The following is a 19,268-nucleotide window of genomic DNA, read 5'->3' as shown; positions in this document are numbered from 1 at the left end:
CTCACTCCGCATTCCACCTCTAGATCTCTTGATCGTCTAGTCAATTTCTTCTTTCGGTTCCTCGTTCACATTTTAAAACGAAAGGCGACCGGGCTTTTGCTGTGGCAGCACCTAGGCTTTGGAACAGTCTTCCCCTCCACATTAGATCTACTCCTTGTCTTTCTTTGTTTAAATCTGCTTTGAAAACCCATTTTTATTCTGTATGTTTTAATTCTGTTTGAGGGTGTACAATTTTATTTGTCCCTTTGTTTGTCTTGATTGGGTATGTTTTTACCTTGTTTTATATTTGATGTACAGCACTTTGGTTGCAACTCCTGTTGTTTTAAATGTGCTTTATAAATAAATAAACTAAAATAAACTAAGTTCTTACATGTGGGGGGTTTTGGTCCTATAATTAACTGCAAAGAAATATAGAGCTGAGTATCATCAACATAACAGTGAAAGCTAACATCATGTTTCCTAATAATATCTCCCAAGGGTAACATGTAAAGCGTGAAAAGTAATGGCCCTAGTGCTGAGCCTTGAGGCACTCCATACTGCACTTGTGATTGGCAGTCAGATAAGTACGATTTGAACCATCCAAATGCACTTCCTCTAGAGCTGTTTTTGCTGTTTAGTTTCAGTAGATATTACACAGGGACGTTAGTTTTGAATTTTGATCATGATATGTCCTCTTTAACAATCTGAATCTCTGTGAAAAGATCAGTCAATTTCAGTGAAATCAGTAAGCAAAAGACAAAATACAATAAGTAACAGTAGTAGCTGTGTGTGTTTGCAGTATTGTAACAGCACATATTTTTGCACACACATCTGATTTATGCTCATCTACAAGCATGTGTGTTTGATGAGACTGTTATCCTTGGCTGGAGTCTCAGCTTTGCGTGGATGTGAATAATTTTGCCCTTTTTGCCCCAGCCATTTTTAATCATCACACATTCTGTGAAATGTCTGCTGTCACAACACATTATGTCAGAATTTGTCTCTGCTCAGTTAATAAGGCTGAGGAGATTTATAATAACAGAATACTTCAGCCCCAACAGGCATACCACGACTTCACTTAAGCAAAGAAGGATTTACTGATAAGATGGGTATGAGGAAATCTAGTTTGAGACTGTTTGCCAAATTTAACTTTAGTACATTTTGTATTCAGGGTTTGCAAATGCCTTGGCATTTAGAATTATTAGATTAATTCATGAATTAGGTTTGTTCTGTAGGTTTCAGTATGTTATTTGAAGATCTGGACTAGTAAGCAAAAGGTTACATTACGGTAGTAGCCTATATCAATTGATTTGTTTTCTTGATACAAACATAAATAATTCTGCTGATACAACTACATTTATCTTGAAATATAAGTTGTAAAAAAAAATTACAGGTGTTGTTCAACAGTGTTGGGTAAGGTTACTTTTAAAATAATGCATTACAATATTGCGTTACTCTCTAAAAAAGTAACTAATTGCGCTACTTAGTTACTTTTTATGGAAAGTAATGCATTGCATTACTTTTGTGTTACTTTTTCTCTTCTGGGCTGGGCTTGATTGTTAGTTTTGTGTAAAATGTAAAATCCCTTATTTAATTATTGCAGGTGTGTGTCATATTCTAAGTTTGCGTTTCATTGTTTTTATTCATTTTGAGGAATACTGAATCAGTTTTTGTGCAGGTGAGATGAGTAATGTTCACATTTAGTCTAGAACTACAGTTACATCATGTTCACACAGTGCACACAACACCTCTGCACTTACTCCTGATTTCTCTCAACATGAGGTCAGGACATGGGAAAACAATGAAACTACCATTATTTGAAAAAGTAACTTAGATAGTTTCTTGTAAATTAAAAAGTAATGCATTACTTTACTAGTTACTTGAAAAAACCCCAACACTGTTGGTCAGTAATCGAACAGCTACCCAGATCTCAGCTCAGGAACAGGATCTCTATTGATGTTGTGTGAAACAAGCAAATTCCACTGGCTGTGAAAAATAGCAGAATCTCTCTCAAAATTGATTTATCAATATATTCAGTGATATGCATAAAAACACCACAAACTTTATTAAGGATTCAAGCCAGTGTTAATCATTCAGTGATGTCTCTCTTTGATGGAACACTAATAGCTGGTGTTAAAGAATGTGTGGATGTTGTTATTCAAAGGCGTTTATATTGTTGCATGACAGAGACTAAAGGCTGACCAGCATGAAATGCAGTGAGGAGGGAAGATTCATTAGATGAAAGTCAGTGATGATATTCTGAAGAATATGGAACAGTCTGAAGAGGATTTTGTTAAATCAAAATTTTATGTTTTGGTCACATTTTCTCTAAACTTGAAAACTGTTGATAAGTTTAATTAGGTTTGGTTTGACTGAAGTTGTATAAGCTGAGAGATTTGCCACCTTTGGCCTTTTAAAGCTAAAGCACGCAAGGAATTTCTGAGACGTGTTATTACAGGCAGTAGCCACAGGTCTTTTCTTCTGTATGGTGACATACATCTGAGTAAAACGGATTATCAGAAATGAAAAAACTGTAAGGTAGAGATGTGGTTCTGTGCATGGCTTGCTGGTTGGATGTTGAGATGTGGGCGTGGCACTCAAAAGTGGAGGCAGATGAACATGATCTTACAGGGGCGGGGTTTATGATTGGAGTCCTGCATACATCATTTTCACAGGAAGATCGAATGATTACATTCTGATTAAACTTTATGAGATCAAAATAATTTCTTATCTATAACATGCATTTATAAATCACATTGGGTGACATTTATCTCTTACAAGATGAAGTTGAAATTGGTTAAATTAGTTTGAGTTAGTCATGGAAAAACATGTTTCCATGACTTATTGCTGTCATTTTTATTGTATTATTTAAAAATTTAATTGTAGACTGTTTATTTGCTAAGAATGATTTTTTGATTTAATTTTTTTTAATGAAAAACAATAAAACAATTTTTTTTTCATATACAATGCAACCTCAGCTGACTCTATAATTCAGTATTAGATCAAAAGATCAAAAACAGATTTAGAGAAGAATTAGATGCCTAAACAGACCCAGTCTAACAATTGAATTGGACTAAAATAAAATGTGACCGACTTAATTTTGCAAATACTTGATGGAGCCACTCTCAGTATATTTACTGTTTTGTGATTGTAATAGAGTTATTTACACGCTTATTTTCGCTTTACACAAATGAATAACAACATTAGTGCAAAAGTTTTCTGCTGAACTTGAGATGTTGCAATAAGGGCGGCTGATCTTAAATCAGTGTGTAATTTAAGAAGATGGGTGCTTATTAAATTAGGTCACACTTTCCCCGGAGCAAAGAGACTGTGTCCTAATTATGAGCTGTCATCTATCTGTCCTGTGACGAGTGCTGAAACCTTCATCCTCTGTGAGGAAAGAGGATCTATAAACACCCCCTGATCAAACAGCAGCAACAGCATCACACAAACAGCGCTTCTCACTGGAAACACATATAGAGACTCAACTCACAGCCGACAGAATTTTCATTAGATACTTCTCCTGAATTGGTATTGAATGAATAGTATATAGAATATGTACTCTACCATTCAAAAGTTTGGAGTTGTACAGTTTTTAAAAAAATGTAAAAACCAAAGCTGCATTTATTTGATCAAAAACAGCAAAACAGTAATACTGAAAAATATTATTAAAATTTAAAATAACTTTCTATTGTAATATAATTTTAAAATGGAATTTATTTATGTGATTACTCCAGCCCCTAAAACGTCTAATAATGCATCATGAAAACCAGGGAGGATGGGGATGATCACTATGTTTCCTTAAAGGAGACCTATTATGCCCTTTTTACAAGATGTAATATAAGTCTCAGGTGTGCCCAGAATGTGTCTGTGAAGTTTCAGCTCAAAATACTCCACAGATCATTTATTATATCATTTTGAAAATGCCTATTTTTGAGTGGAAGCAGAAACAGGCTGTTTTCATTGCATGTCTCTTTAAATGCAAATGAGCTGCTGCTCCCCACCCCTTTTCCAGAATAGAGCTGTGCTTTTACAGCTCCTACCTCAGATACTCTGCTAAAAAATATCTGTTTGGTTTTGATTATCATGTCTATCATGCTGAAATCATGCACGTTAAAAGCATATCAGTTTAAACTTCTAATATAGGGTATTCTGAGCGCACACATCTGAAACACGCGCACAGAAAGCAGCTGTCATACAGCATGTGAGCACTAAACTAAGCTCTCTTTCATATCTTATTGCGCTTAAACTGTCAAATACACACAAGTTTATGTTAAAAACACGCAGGAGTTACAAAAATGGCGCTGTGGGTGGAAACGTGCAGATTAAGGAGCGGTAATATTATAATAAGCACTACTTTGTACGTCATGGGATGAAGTGAAATCTGAAAGAAATCGCTCTTTTTTTTCACAAGCTTGCAGAGAAAGGCTTACCAAAAAAATACTGGGTTAATCTTTTTCACATTTTCTGAGCACAGGGGACCCGATTATATCACTTAAACACTGAAAAAGTCAGATTTTCATGATATGCCACCTTTAACAGAAAATCTGCTCATAAAGACATATCATGACACACTGTTCATGTTTTAGGGCGTGATGGAGCTCATACTGGGTGAGAAACGCTGTGGCCCAACAACTTCCAGTTTGCATACATCCATAGAAAACAATGTGTTCCAATTATAGGATGGAGATGCGTCTGGATTCTCACTGCTTTAGAGTCATTTGGCCTAAAGAAGATATTTCAGAAAGCCATAACCTTCTGCTTTTGGTGCATGTCTATGAAGTGCTGCCTAAGTTGGCAGATTACACTTAACGCCCAATGCATTGTGTAGTCTTTATTGTATTTATGAGTTAAAAATGTCTGATAAAAAGGGAAGGTGCTTAATTGGTGACCTTTCTCTGCTGTGCGTTTCCTCACACCTTGCTGGCCGTTTGGAGCGGTGTTGTGAAATTACAGTAATAAGAGGTTTTGTCCATTATATTGATTTCTGCTGACAGATCCTGAGGGCCACACGCTGCGCTCCCAGCAACTCGCATGATCCCAAAACTATTAGGACAGTAAATACAAACACACAGAGATTAACAGTTAATCAAAGACTTGAAAGCCAGGGATTTAGAGTTTTGAACATATAAAAATATAACAAAGGCCACCTGATGCTTTATTTTGAAATATTAAAAATGAGAAATGATTTGTTTTACAGCAAACATACAGTCACTTTAAATTTTACTTTGGAGTCAACTGAATGTTCAGTTCTTGAGTTATTTTAGATAATATGTTGCTACTTTTTGTCAGTCATTGTAGGAAAGTTGCATAAAAACCTTCAAAACCTTTCAATGATATCTTATTTTAATATTCAGTGATGGCTGAGTGTGAAAACTGGCCTAGTATTGATAAGACTTTTATAATTAATAAATCCAGTGTGGCATGTCATGATTTCTTTTCCTGGTATTTAATATCAATATTCTTCTTTTGAAAAAAAAAGAAAAGAAAAGAAGGATTTCATGAGAATATTTAGCTAGCACATGAAACTGTGTTGGCAATGGTCATAGAGAGCAACTGAAGTGAATAAAAACAGTTGATAACCATATTAAATTAAAACATTTTAGAGGCTTCGGTAGTCAATAAATGACTTTTTTGTCAGATGTGCTTTAAAGAAGCTCTAGAAAGCCTTCTAAAAACACGCTGACCCTCATATAAAAAGCATTAACTGAATTTTGATGTGGTATTTTTAAACCTGAATGAATGTGAATGTCATTTAGCTTTGTTGAACTTTGTTAGTGAATAATAAATTAAATTTGAGTCTATTGTGTGACTTTAGAAGATGTGGAATAAAGTGCATGAGACATAAGGACATTCTTAAAAAATTCAAATATTCTCCTTTGTGGTACACAGAAAAATAAACTGTGTTTGGCATAATGTATGAGTGATAGAATGCTGTCAGAAATGACATTTTGTGGTTTCCTTTTAATTAACTGTTCCTTTAAATATTTTACTTGAGAGTAGCATAAACGTGTGTCGAGTATGTTGATGTAAAACAGCCGAAGCTCTACAGGTTTGATGAATGCAGAAGCGGTGAGCTGTGAAAAGCCATCTCCTCTGTCAATGTTCAGTTGTCATAGCAACTGCCGTATGTTACGTCTGACTTGATACTGAGTAACAGAAGAGTGAAGGTTTCTGTGGTTGTCTGGCAAATTAAGAGCAATCATTGACTTCTAATCTTTTTAGTGAATGAGCCACAGCCAAGCAAGGATTCCCCATCAACTTTGTATTGACTGAGAGGTATTTAAACATACAGCTGTGCTCATAAATTTACATGCCCCTTGCAGAATATGCAAAATGTTTACAATTTTTTACCAAAATAAGAGGGATCATGAAAATGGCATGTTATTGTTTATTTAATACTGTCCTGAATAAGCTATTTCACATAACAGATGTTTATGAATTCTCCACAAGACAAAATAATAACTGCATTTATAAAAATGACCCCGTTCAAAAGTTTACATACCCTTGAATCTTAATACTATGTGCCATTTCCTGGATGATCCACGACTGTTGTTCTGTTTTGTGATAGTTGTTCATGAGTCCCTCATTGGTCCTGAGCAGGTAAACTGCCTGCTGTTCTTCAGAAAAATCCCCCAGCTCCCGCACATTCTTTGGTTTTCCAGCATCTTCTGCATATTTGAACCCTTTCCAACAGTGACTGTATGATTTTGAGATCCATCTTTTCACATGGAGGACAATTGGGGACTCATACATAACTATTACATAAGGTGAAAACATTTACTGATGCTCAAGAAGGCAACACAATATAATAAGAGCTGGGGGGTGTAAACTTTTTGAATTGGATGATCAGGGTAAATTGTACTTATTTTGTCTTCTGGGAAACATTTAAGTATTTATGTAGCTTCTTAAGTGCAGTACCAAATGAAAAAAATATGATCTTTAAACAAAATAAGAAAAATCATCATCCTGTTCAAAAGTTTACACCCCCCCAGCTCTTAATGCATTGTGTTGCCTTCTTGAGCATCAGTAAATGTTTCCACCTTTTGTAATAGCTGTGTATGAGTCCCTCAATTGCCCTCAGTGTGAAAAGGTGGCTCTCAAAATCATACAGTCACTGTTGGAAAGGATTCAAATATGCAAAAGATGCTGGAAAACCAAAGAAAGTGCAGGAGCTGGGGGATTTATCTGAAGAACAGCAGGCAGTTTACCTGCTCAGGACCAATGAGGGACTCATGAACAACTATCACAAAACAGAACAACAGTCGTGGATCATCCAGGAAATGGCACATAGTATTAAGATTCAAGGGTACGTAAACTTTTGAACGCGGTCATTTTTTATGAATTCAGTTATTATATTGTCTTGTGGAGTATATATAAACATCTGTTATGTGAAATAGCTTATTCAGGACAGTATTAAATAAACAATAACATGCTATTTTTTATGATCCCTCTTATTTTGTTAAAATTATTAACATTTCGCATATTCTGCAAGGGGCATGTAAATTTATGAGCACAACTATATATAACCATGCATTAACTTTATGTTTAAATGCTTTAAATCTAATTTACATTGTGCATTGATGAGGTTGTTGTGAGGTCATGTGGCAAATATGCAGCATCCTATTGAAAGATGTTTCAATGAATAATGCTGCTGTTCAGTATAAGCAGTAAACCACATAGTATTGCTCTGTAAATTTCTCAGTGGCGTATAATGGATTTATGAAGTGTCCTCAGCTGGGTTTGAGCTTTTTTAGTCTTAACTCATTTTCTATTTCGTTTTCATTTTTGCTAGATGGATTAATCATATTGATCATTTTTGAGCACAGGGCTGAAAATGATGTGCTCAAACCAAAATGATTGCTATTCCTGAAGCCTTGATACTGACGGCGTAGTACTGGTTTCTTAAAGATTTCTAATTAAATTTGAGAGGTTTCTGTCGCTCCATTGAAAGTCCAGGTAACCAAAACTTTCAAGACATTATAAACGCAATTCAGAATCTAACACTTTATTCCAAGTCTTCTGAAGAGATTAATTTTATGTGATGAGAAAAACTGCTTGTTTGATGCTTAAAATAAAACCAATGAGGTTTTGGTGAAATTAACTTTCATTGGAAGGTCAGAAATCTCTAAGGCGTCTTTATTTGTGTTTCAAAGATGAACGAAAGTCATGGAACGACGTGTGCGACTAAATGATAACAGTTTTTATTTTTGTGTAAACTTACCCTTTAATGTAAAGCTGTAAAGGGTAAAGGAACATTGCTGTTGAAACATGTTTAGATATGTATTCATCTTTGTTTGTTTCTTATTCTGCAGAAGAGGCGGAGACGTATAGATCGGAGTATGATCGGCGAGCCGACTAATTTTGTCCACACGGCCCATGTAGGCTCTGGAGATATCTTCAGTGGCATGAACTCTGTAAGTACAACCAATGTTCAGTAGGCTTGGGAATCAAAAAATCAGTTCCAGTTCCAGAATCGGATACTTGTTGTCAAATTAAAATTTCGATTCCGCCTATCAATTCCTGTGTCCACATCTTCTTTTTTTTTTTAAGGAGGCAAAAGGGGCTGTTTTTATGTAGCCTGCTGATTTTTGTTCATGGTGTTCAGCAGCAATTAAATGTTTTGCAAAAAGAGACACAGAATAAATACTGTATGTTTGATATCTACATGTTTGACTTTGACCACCCTAATGTTCAGTCATCTCATTGGTTTCACACGTGAAGTCATCTTAACACTCACAATGCGCAATTCTGCATAAAAGTCTCTAAAATATCCAGGCTTTAACCCACTTTATGCCCTTGTATTAGAGAAAGGTTTAGTGCAGCTTTAGTTCTGTAAAACCAGAAACACAGAACAAGTCAAGCTCAGAAGAAACAAAGAAAGTAAGAAAAAGTAGTCCATACAACATGCACTATTCCAGTTCTTCTGAAGCCACATGCCAGGGGTGTTTGATTTGATAACGTCCAGGTCTGGATAAGCTTCCCAGCCTTTGAATTGAGAGACACTCTTGGTCTTGATGGTGAGAACATTGGCCATGAGGGTATAGAGTGACTGCGGTTCTGAGTGACAAAAGACAGATTGCAGCATTGGTTTTCAGAGTGAATGTGGCGACAGATCACACAAAACACACCTAAAATGGGAAAAAGCTTTGCGATTGACCGTACAAAGAGATTTGACAAGAAATCTGAGGTATATTTTTACAGACTGCGGAAAGCTACAGAAAAGAGAAGCAAATGGATCCCTGCAATTCAAAGAAACAAACGAACTCCAGGCAGCGAAACACGGATTTGCAGTTATCATTTTATGTTAATATGTTGAGTTTTGCGGTAAAATCATACCCTATATGTTGTATTGTTATATATATCGTATAGACAACTCATCAATTAAATATTTACCGTCTCATATTCTGCATAAAACGGGATGTTTTTAAATAAACACTGACAAAAACTATATATGTTTTTGGGCTGGACGATATGACGATACAGCATATAGCATTGATATAAGTGATCACCCAGATTTACACCAACCTATTTTGTATTTACAAAATGCGCTCACAGACAAATTTGCTTTATATATTTCACCGGCGTCCAAATCAAGCACATTTACATGTTGATTTTGTTTTAATCCTATGTCCAGGTGAACTCAATTCAGAACCAAATGCAGTCTAAAGGAGGCTATGGAGGAGAGGCCATGTCTGTCAATGTACAGATGCAGCTGGTGGATACAAAAGCAGGATAATTCGTGTTGTTGGAAGGGGTGAGTAAACCACTCTTTAGTGGTTTAACATCATACAATAACATCATATCTGCTGCAATATAATGTAATAATTGTGTGGTTTAGTGCTTGAGATCTGAACTGGAATCTAAAAGCTTGTAGGTTCAAACCCTCCATGAACTGATTCATGAGCTGTGGTATAAGCATGACCTTAAGACACTTAAGGTCATTTACAGGGAACAACTGTATTACAGTAAATGGTGGTTTTGTACATTAAAGGGAATTAATGTACAAAACTGAAGCTCTTGTTTATATGAAAAAGGTCCACGGAAATCAATGACTCGTTCACCAAAGACTTTCATTCAGTTGAGATCAGTGGCAAATTATGAGTAATACAAATTTGAGTACAATCAGGTCATTCATACCCACAAATATCATTTTACAAAAGAACAACCTAACTGTTCAGATTCTCAATCCTAACGTCATTGTAAAATAAAACATATAGTCATAAACATCTTTTTGAATGTTAAAAAGGATGCACAAACCACTGCCTCCAAACTACAAACATTTCATACATGCATTCAAACATCTATAAACAGAGTCAGAGCCATATTTAGATTAGTACATCAGTGTTAGATATTAAATGTTGCTTTACTTGCAGCAACAACAAACTGAGGATTTCAGTAAGGATTCAGTTACACAGCAGTGAAAGACAACCGGTGCATCCAAAACCATGTACTGTCTGTTTAGGTACTACTTTTGACTTTGAATTTACTTCACGACCATTAAAAAAGTATGTTCTATCCACCTTTTTCTTCAACGTGGAAGAAAGCCTATGGGCAAGACTTCCGGTTCATTAGCCGCTATAGGGAAATAACGAGAAGAATAACAACGTGCAGTTAACGGTAAAACTGTTTGCACTACAAACCAGTGTGTTCATAATTAAGATAATACATTAAAATAATCTGGTAAGACACACCAATTTGCAATATCAAGCAGCAAAACAAGTGGTTTTGTACAGCTAAAAATACCTGGAAGCTAATGAGACCCATAAAATTTACAAATGGCCACGCCCATTTTTACGGGAAGAATGATGTCACTTTGTAGGCCAATCAGCTGTTAGCATGAATCTGGTTCCTCAACAAAAATCCAGTAGGATTTTTCCATAGGCTTTTGGATTATCTCCAAAAATAAGCTCTGTGTTCAACCATAGTTCATGAAACTTACACATTTTGTCCATCAAGATAGTCTTCACAAAATATGTAAGATATAACTTACATGAAGATATAATATACATGAACCGTTTCATGGAATAAATACAAAACTACAGCCAAAGTAAAACATTAATAATGAATAGTAGGCCTAAGTAGTGAATAAATGAAATAATCATAACTAAAGCACATATGAAAGCATGTATTTCTGTACATTTCGAAATAAGGTGCAAGTCAATACATCCTTGATTAATATGAATATTTTTAATTAAAAATATGTCTCCACTTGCTATTCAATAAAATGTTAGTGCATTTAATCTATTAAATAACAGCAGAGTGAGCGAGTTTTTGGATATGGTTAGATTAAATTTATTTTAGTTAATAAAGTACCACATTTCAGCTATCGTTCTGTTAATAAAATGTTAATTTACCCTTGCTTATAGAAAATCCTCAATCTAACAGCTTCACGTGGCCGTAATCACTTCATTTGAACGTGGCTTTAAGCACTATGCCGTTACTAAGCCGGTAAATGTGATGTTTACATGGAATATTAGTTTATCTGATGGTCCGAACCCAGAGTCTCCGCTGGGATACATCAGAGGGAAAGCGATAAACGAGCTTCTTCCATACAAAGACTTGTGTTGCATTTCAGGGCAAAGCAAAAAAAACATTGTCAAACAACAATATAAAATGCAGGAAACTAGTAATTGGTACAAATTATACTACAATTGGAAAATACTATAAATTGATAAACTGTTAGGCGTGATGATGTTGAATGTCTCCGACAGCGCCTGTAGTCCCATTTAGCAACTTGTTAGCAATCGTCTTTTTTAAGAAACGAAAGCGTTTAATAAAATCATGAATGGGGTGTAACTGGTATGTTTTATGTCGTAGAATAAAACGTGAAAGTATTTTGAGCCTTTGTGAATCTTACTAATACTGCCTCAGCTCATATCACACACAGAGAGCATAACTAGCACCCCCTGGTGGTGGGGAAGAAAATCAGCACAACATTCAAAACTTGTACAGGCAATTGTTAAAGGGATAGTTCACCCAAAAATGAAAATTCTGTCATTAATTACTCACCCTCGTGTCGTTCCAAACCCATAAGACCTTCGTTCATCTTCAGAACACAAATTAAGATATTTCTGATGAAATCTGAGAGCTTTCTGACCCTCCCATAGACAGCAACACAACTACCACGTTCAAGGCCCAGAAAGGTAGTAAAGACATCGTTAAAATAGTCCATGTGACATCAGTGGTTCAATCGTAATGTTATGAAGCTACGAGATTACTTCTTGTGCGTAAAGAAAACAAACATAACTTTATTCATTGATTTCTTTTCTTCCGTGTTAGTCTCTGCCGCGCTTCATAAAATCACGGTTGAACCACTGATGTCACATATTAATTAATGATAGAATTTTAATTTTTGTGCTATCCCTTTAATGTGGTTAGTTATTTAGTTAGTTAGTTTGTAGAGCACATTTAAAAACAACTAGAGTTGTCCAAAATGCTTTCCATTAAAATGACATTCCAACTGTTTAAATAACAAAAATCCAAAAATTATAATATAATATAAAATTTTAAAACATAAGTAAAACAAGGTACAATCAACTTTTAGAGCCTTTAAAGGGCACCTATTATGCAAATTTCACTTTTAAATGTTGTTTGATCATAAATCAACCATCTTTCGGATGAGACATTAAACCGAGGTCCTGACTCTCTGTGGTCATTAAAAATCCCATGACACTCATCGTAAAGAGTAGGGGTGTAACCCCGGTGTCCTGGCTTCCCAATAATCCCCATCCACTTGGTTCTATGACTCTCTCTCCTCTCCACCTGTAGCTGGTGTGTGGTGAGTTGTCCTGTGGCTGCCGTCGCATCATCCAAGTGGATGCTGCACACCGGTGGTGGTTGAGAGCGCTTTGGGTGTATAGCAATACACAATAAAGCGCTATATAAATGCCTCATTCATTCATTCATAAATGTGTGTTGGCAGTGTGTGTACACAACCACCCTATAATGATAAAAATGCACCTGCTCCTTTTTTTTTTTATCCTCATAAATCATAAGCAGTATCTCAGAACATGCCGTTTGCAGAGCCCCGCCCACGACTGTTAACAGACACTGCCGTATTAGCAGAGACTTAATCACTTAATTTCTAGCGATTATCACCGATTTGATTGCACGGATACTATTTAAACTAAACTGAGCTAGACAATGACATCTCTGAATTCAATAATGAAATGCCTTTAACTGAAAATTGAGTGTTTAATCTTATCATTATACATTACTGACACTCTATCCTCCAATTTGATACTGTTAAGTGCTTTGACACAATCTGTATTGTTAAAAGCGCTATATAAATAAAGGTGTCTTGACCCCGCTTTAGTGAGCCGCACACAATCCGCCCGTGTTTATCTGCACGCTAGAGCAGTTAAAAGTAGCATTTAAGTAAGAAATGCCTTCTAATTACAGCTATAGACTATAGCAGTGAGTGATTTTCTGTTTTCGTTTTAATGTTTGGGTCATATTAACAGCGTAGACCAGCAGTAGGTACTATATATATTACACTGCTGTCGCTTAGATCTAATATATAGATCTAATAAAAAACATGCGATTTCTTTCCCAGCTGTTTACCTTCACAGACATAACAGACTGTGTTTATGTAACTCCTGTGTGTTTTAACACAAACCTGTGTGTATTTGACAGTTTAAGCGCAATAAGACATTAAAGAGAGCTTAGTTTAGTGCTCACATGACGTATAACAGCTGCTTTCTGTGCGCGTGTTTCAGATGTGTGTGCTCAGAAAACCCTATATCAGAAGTTTAAACTGATATGGCTTTCAAAACGCATGATTTCAGCATGATAGACATGATAATCAAAACCAAACAGATGTTTTTAGCAGAGGATCTGAGGTAGGAGCTGTAAAGGCACAGCTACATTCTAGAAAAGGGGGCGGGGAGCAGCAGCTCATTTGCATTTAAAGAGACATGCCACAAAAACAGCCTGTTTCTGCTTCCACTCAAAATAGGCATTTTGAAAATGATATAATAAATGATCTGTGGGGTATTTTGAGCTGAAATTTCACAGACACATTCTGGGCACACCTGAGACTTATATTACATCTTGTAAAAAGGGACATTATAGGTCTCCTTTAAGGAGCGCCATCATCTGCCTTACAGTTGCATGTCGTCTTCATAACAGTGGTTGCTAACAAGTGTCTAAAAGGGACTACAGAGTTTGTCAGGGTCATTAAACATCATCACACCGAACAGGAAAACTCATCACTAATCACGCTCCTGCAAGCTATTCGAACTTAAACGTTCCCACTTGTGGATTTAAATATTGAAAGCGCTGGAAGCTTTACAGCAGTGGTCAGGCTCTTTGCATGAAGCTAATCAGTGTGATATTTTCCGCAGGGTCCCGTGATGAGCTATTTCTGCTCTCTGGTTCCCCTCCAGCAGCTCTCCACGTGCCCCGGCGGCAACTTTTCACCTCATTCTTACCCAGCAAACACATGGACAGTTGTGTGCTCCATGGTAAAGAGGCCGTCCTGCCTCGGACAGCAGGATCCCACAGCGCTTCAGTGTTGTTTCCGTCACTGCTTCATCGCATGCCCCTCGACGCCTAGAAGTGCAAAGTGTGTCCCTGCTTTCTTCTGTGGTTTGCCGTAAACTGTTGCTTTTCATCGCGCACATCTGTGGGTCTGGAACCAATGCGAACCGTCGTTTTGGGTTGGTTCTCTTTTGTTTGCTCATTTCGCCATGAAAAGACTGCTTTTATTTTTGATTCAGTGATCAGCTTGGAGCCGACAACAATGTTTGTATGAGAAAGTGGCTGCTTGCAGTCATGCGGTGCCAAACTGCTCAGTGCAATGGAATGACAGGAAGTACTTTGTGTTTAAACATGAACACAACAAACGCCATTTTTAAGGAAATGTGATTGTTACTTTGCTGTTTACAATGTTACAATTTGCATTTCTTTTCTTTTTTTCTGTTTTCATTATAATAATTTTTCAGTTTAGCATAATCACTGATGTTGAAAGGCATGGGTGGCGTTTCTCCTTCTGCTGTCTGCTGTGTCAATGTACGTCTGTAACTTGATGTAAAGCAACTAAAGCTATAGATAGTGTACAGAAAAGATGTATAAAATGATTTTGATTAGTTCTAGTGCTCTTTATCGATGTAGCTACGATTACTGGGGCATTTCAATAAATAAGGTAATGAGAACTGTGATGTGAGTAAATTTACTCAGGTAACACAAAACAGCGCCACCTATTGGCCATAGATGACTGGACTCGTTGAGATGCACAATAAGATCCTATTTCTGTGTGTAAAAGTATGGAGCTCCTACGAGGACATAGTCTTGGAAAGTGTAAGATGGGAGGAAAAAATGACCTCATTTGCTTGCAAAAGTTTTGCATTCCCCTGAAAAACTTTGTTCATTGAATGCACAACTGGAAATAATATAAGATTGAAGAAAAAAACTTTATTTCAGTGCTTTTTGGGGGGAATGCAATACTTTTGCAAGCAAATGCAAAAGTTTATTGGGAGAGTACAGATGTTTTGTAAGTAAATAAAACTTTTTTGGGGGGAACGCAGTACTTTTGCAAGCGAATGTAAATTTTCTTAGGTGAATGCAAAAGCATTGATAATTTTCCCCCCGTCTTGTATTTTTTACGTTACTATGTTCCCTTAGGGGCTCCTTAGTAAAAGACGCAACGCCAGCTGAAATTTATTGCTTGCTTGTAGAGGTCGTCCACTTGATCCAACCAAAATATTAAATGGAAATATAAAATGGGTACCTTATTTACTGAAAGGCCTTTATATTACAAAGTCACAGACTGATTTCTGGGGTCTCCCCACTCTCTCTTGCCTACTGCTGTAGTTTTATTCAAATATTGTTCTAGGACATAGAGTTAGAGTGCATTCTCTCAAAAATGTGGTGTTGAATCTCATGAAACCTGTCAAGAACAAGTCCTGATTATATTTACATCCCGAAAAAGAAGAAAAAGCCATTAATATTATTGCATTGAGGTGTTATGTTCATAATTTAATAGCCTCCACACACTTCACTTCTCATTACCATAATGCAACAATATCTGATTTGAATAAAATAATAATAATAAATGATTACTTATTATATGATTAATTACTGTATTTATTATAAAATTATATATATATATATATATTTTTTTTTAATGCACGCTTAAGCACAATTTTTTTTCATTTAAATCAAATATGTACATATATATATATATATATATATATACATAATTTGGGGGGGCAAGTGAACTTGTCCTGGACATGTTTTTGTGAGATTCATCTCTTGACTGTCTTCAAGATTAAGCAGGCAGTTTAATTAGATTTTCTGCTAATTTCAGTTAATTATTTCAGCCGACTGTGGGTTATTATACAGTGAACACTCCTATTCTTCACTCAGGTCAAGATAAAAATGGCTACAGTCTTCTCAAACCTCTTTAAATCCAGTATTGCCAATGTTATGACAAAATCAAACTTTTAAATGGTATAGACAAAAATGTAATTATTTTACAGTATCGTCACACAAACAGTTTAAAACTGTATATTTGGGTATATTAGTTCCGGCCCAGTGTTGTGAGGTTTATGAATTATCATAAAGGGTAAAATCCTTTTAGCTGCTTGGTATTTTTGTGCTATTTTAATAAGGCCTGCTGTGTCATAGTGAATATTTGCCAGATGAAAATGTAGAATCTTCAAATATTGACTTTGAGAAAGTCAAAAGATGACTTGTATTTGATTTGTTATAAATGCAAGTGAATTCCCATGTTGGTTTTAACATAGAATGCTAAATGTGTCTGTGCATCGGTCCCTGTTAACCGTAGTCTTTTCTCAAGTGCTTTATGTTTGTGTATACTGTATCTGCACTCTGTCTGCCACTATACTCCCTTAAATTATTTCCCTTGTTTTGCTGCTGTTGTGTTTTGTTCTTTGTTTTGCTGGCATGGCCGTCTTAGGGCGACTACACACTATGGTCAGAGATCTCTGTCAGTGCATTGTCAATGTGGACGGCGCGCTTTATGGATGTAGAAATTAAACCAGAAGGTATGCAAATATGACTCGCGTCACATGATCAAATGTTTAAACATTTGCTGTGACTCTGTCTTAAATTGACTGTAATTCTGCTTGATTTTAAACTGAACCAAGTCTTTCCACACCTTCAAAATACATCTCGCTCAGAGGTTTCCCTGGTGTGTAACCCTAAGCCATCATCCATTTTGGCACTATTTTTTAGCCATTTTAAAGGGACAGTTCACCTAAAATGACAATTCTGTCGCCCTTATGTTGTTCCAAACCTGTATAAGTTTCCATAATATAGTAGTCAATGGGGAGCAGTAACTGTTTGGTTACACACACATTCTTCAAAATATCTTCTTTTGTGTTCCGCAGAAGAACGAAACAACAACAAGAAGTAAATGATGACAGAATTTTCTTTTTTTTTGGGGTGAACTGTCCCTTTAAGGCCTTGTTCGTGAAAGACGAGCCTAACGAAGGTCTGACGTGAACTGATTTCTCATGTGTTGGTGTTTCATGAATGAGGCTCATGTCGTGTGCTGGACTGAAACGGTGGCAGAAATCCAAGCGGATATGTGATGTTGTGATGACGAAGACATTGAGTAGCCTATCTTGGTGTTTTTTAATTTTAATGTAATATTATTTAATGTGTGGCCAAAGTGTTGTCAGCCAACATGCAATACATGACAATAAATCTCCTCTCTGCCTTTGTTGTACTGCGGATGGATTTCAGCATCAGGGAAACAAGCTCAGCTTTGTTGATGTCAGACTCATTTTTTTGGTACCCATGTTATTTTACATTGTGTCAAATGGTCGATTACCCAATGTGTTCTGTCAAAATAAATATTTTTTACATGCATTATTGCTTGAAGGCATTTTTATTCATTTTTGCAAAATATTTGAGAAGTGTCGATGTAATCAGGTGTAAAATCAATTGTACAGATTTAATATGGTGAATAATATTATTAATATTAAATGTAGACAAAAGTGAAACATTTTACCCAAATCTTTCAGTTTATTAATAAGGCATCAAGGCTGCATTTATTTATTATAGAGTACAGTAAATACAGTAAAAACTAATAATTTGAAATATTATTACAATTTAAAACAGCTGTTTTCTATGTGAAAATCCGTTAAAATATAATTTATTTCTGTGTTCAAAGCTGAATTTTCAGCATCATTGCTCCAGTCTTCAGTGTCACATGATCCTTCAGAAATCATTCTAATATACTGATTTTCTGCTCAAGAAACATTTATTATCATCAGTGTTGAAAACGGTGCTGCTTCATGTTTTTGTGGAAACTGTGATTCATTTAGTCAGGATTCTCTGGTGAATAGTTTAAACTGCTGGGAGCCCAAGCCGAGGATGTAATGAACTCATGACACACTGACTCAACAGAAGCATAGCAGTATAAATGACATTAGCCCGTGTGTTTACAGCAGAGCAAGCTCAACGGTCTTGTGCAGACTGTCTTTATTCTGCATCACTTGCTGAAATAAAAGATGGCTGTGCAATATGAATACTGGACATGCGAGACATTTCTCATAATTTTTTACTTGCATTATGAATGCGTTTGCTTATAAAAATGACACATAATGTCCATGCCGTACCCATTTAGCTCAGCTTGTGACACTTGCAATAGCCAACAATACATTGTATGGGTCAAAATGATCGATTTTCCTTTTATGCCAAAAACAATTAGGATTTTAAGTAAAGATCATGTTGCATGAAGATATTTTGTTAATTTCCTGCCATAAATATATATAAACTTCATTTTTGATTAGTAATATGCATTGCTAAGAACTTCATTTGGACAACTTTAAAGGAGATTTTCTCAATATTTAGATTTTTTTGCACCCTCAGATTCCAGATTTTCAAATAGTTGTATCTCAGCCACTAACAGACCAAATATCAATGGAAAGCTTATTTATTCAGATGATGTATAAATCTCATTTTCAAAAAATTGGCCCTTATGACTGGTTTTGTGGTCAATAGTGTACATTCACAGATAATAAAAAGTCCACTAGGTGTCAGACTCACAACAGAAAGTGACCAGAAAATCTACTTTGATTTTTGAAATTGAGTGAAGGTATTTTCAAGTGTAGATATTATTGATTTATTTAACCTGTTAACTGTCGGCTCCACTTTTTGAGTATTGACCTGAAAATGACATTTTCAACTTAAATTGTTATACATTTTGAATGCTTTGGAGCAGAGACTTAAGGTTGGTCTTGTTTTAAAGAAGACACTTGGCAGATAGAGGTGAAAAAAGTTATAAAAATTATATTACAAAAACGTTATGGAAG

The 19,268-nt window shown here is 35.8% G+C and overlaps 1 protein-coding gene across 2 annotated transcripts in view; it reads left to right on the top strand.

The window, feature by feature from the left end:
- The window catches only part of cdc42se2 (CDC42 small effector 2), a 39,464-nt gene extending 21,644 nt beyond the window's left edge, over positions 1-17,820 (top strand). For both annotated transcript variants that reach the window (XM_058789872.1, XM_058789873.1), the window contains exons 3-5: positions 8,295-8,396; positions 9,617-9,736; positions 14,328-17,820. In XM_058789872.1, coding sequence (XP_058645855.1) covers positions 8,295-8,396; positions 9,617-9,718 — 204 coding nt within the window. In that variant the 3' untranslated portion in view covers positions 9,719-9,736; positions 14,328-17,820. The remainder of the gene's footprint in view (positions 1-8,294; positions 8,397-9,616; positions 9,737-14,327) is intronic.
- Positions 17,821-19,268: the final 1,448 nt, after the last annotated feature.

Source organism: Onychostoma macrolepis, chromosome 10 (genome assembly GCF_012432095.1).
Source record: "Onychostoma macrolepis isolate SWU-2019 chromosome 10, ASM1243209v1, whole genome shotgun sequence".
In the NCBI taxonomy this organism is placed as follows: domain Eukaryota; kingdom Metazoa; phylum Chordata; class Actinopteri; order Cypriniformes; family Cyprinidae; genus Onychostoma; species Onychostoma macrolepis.
The sequence above is the reverse complement of the archived record's forward strand: the minus strand, read 5'-3'. Positions and strand labels throughout refer to the sequence as shown.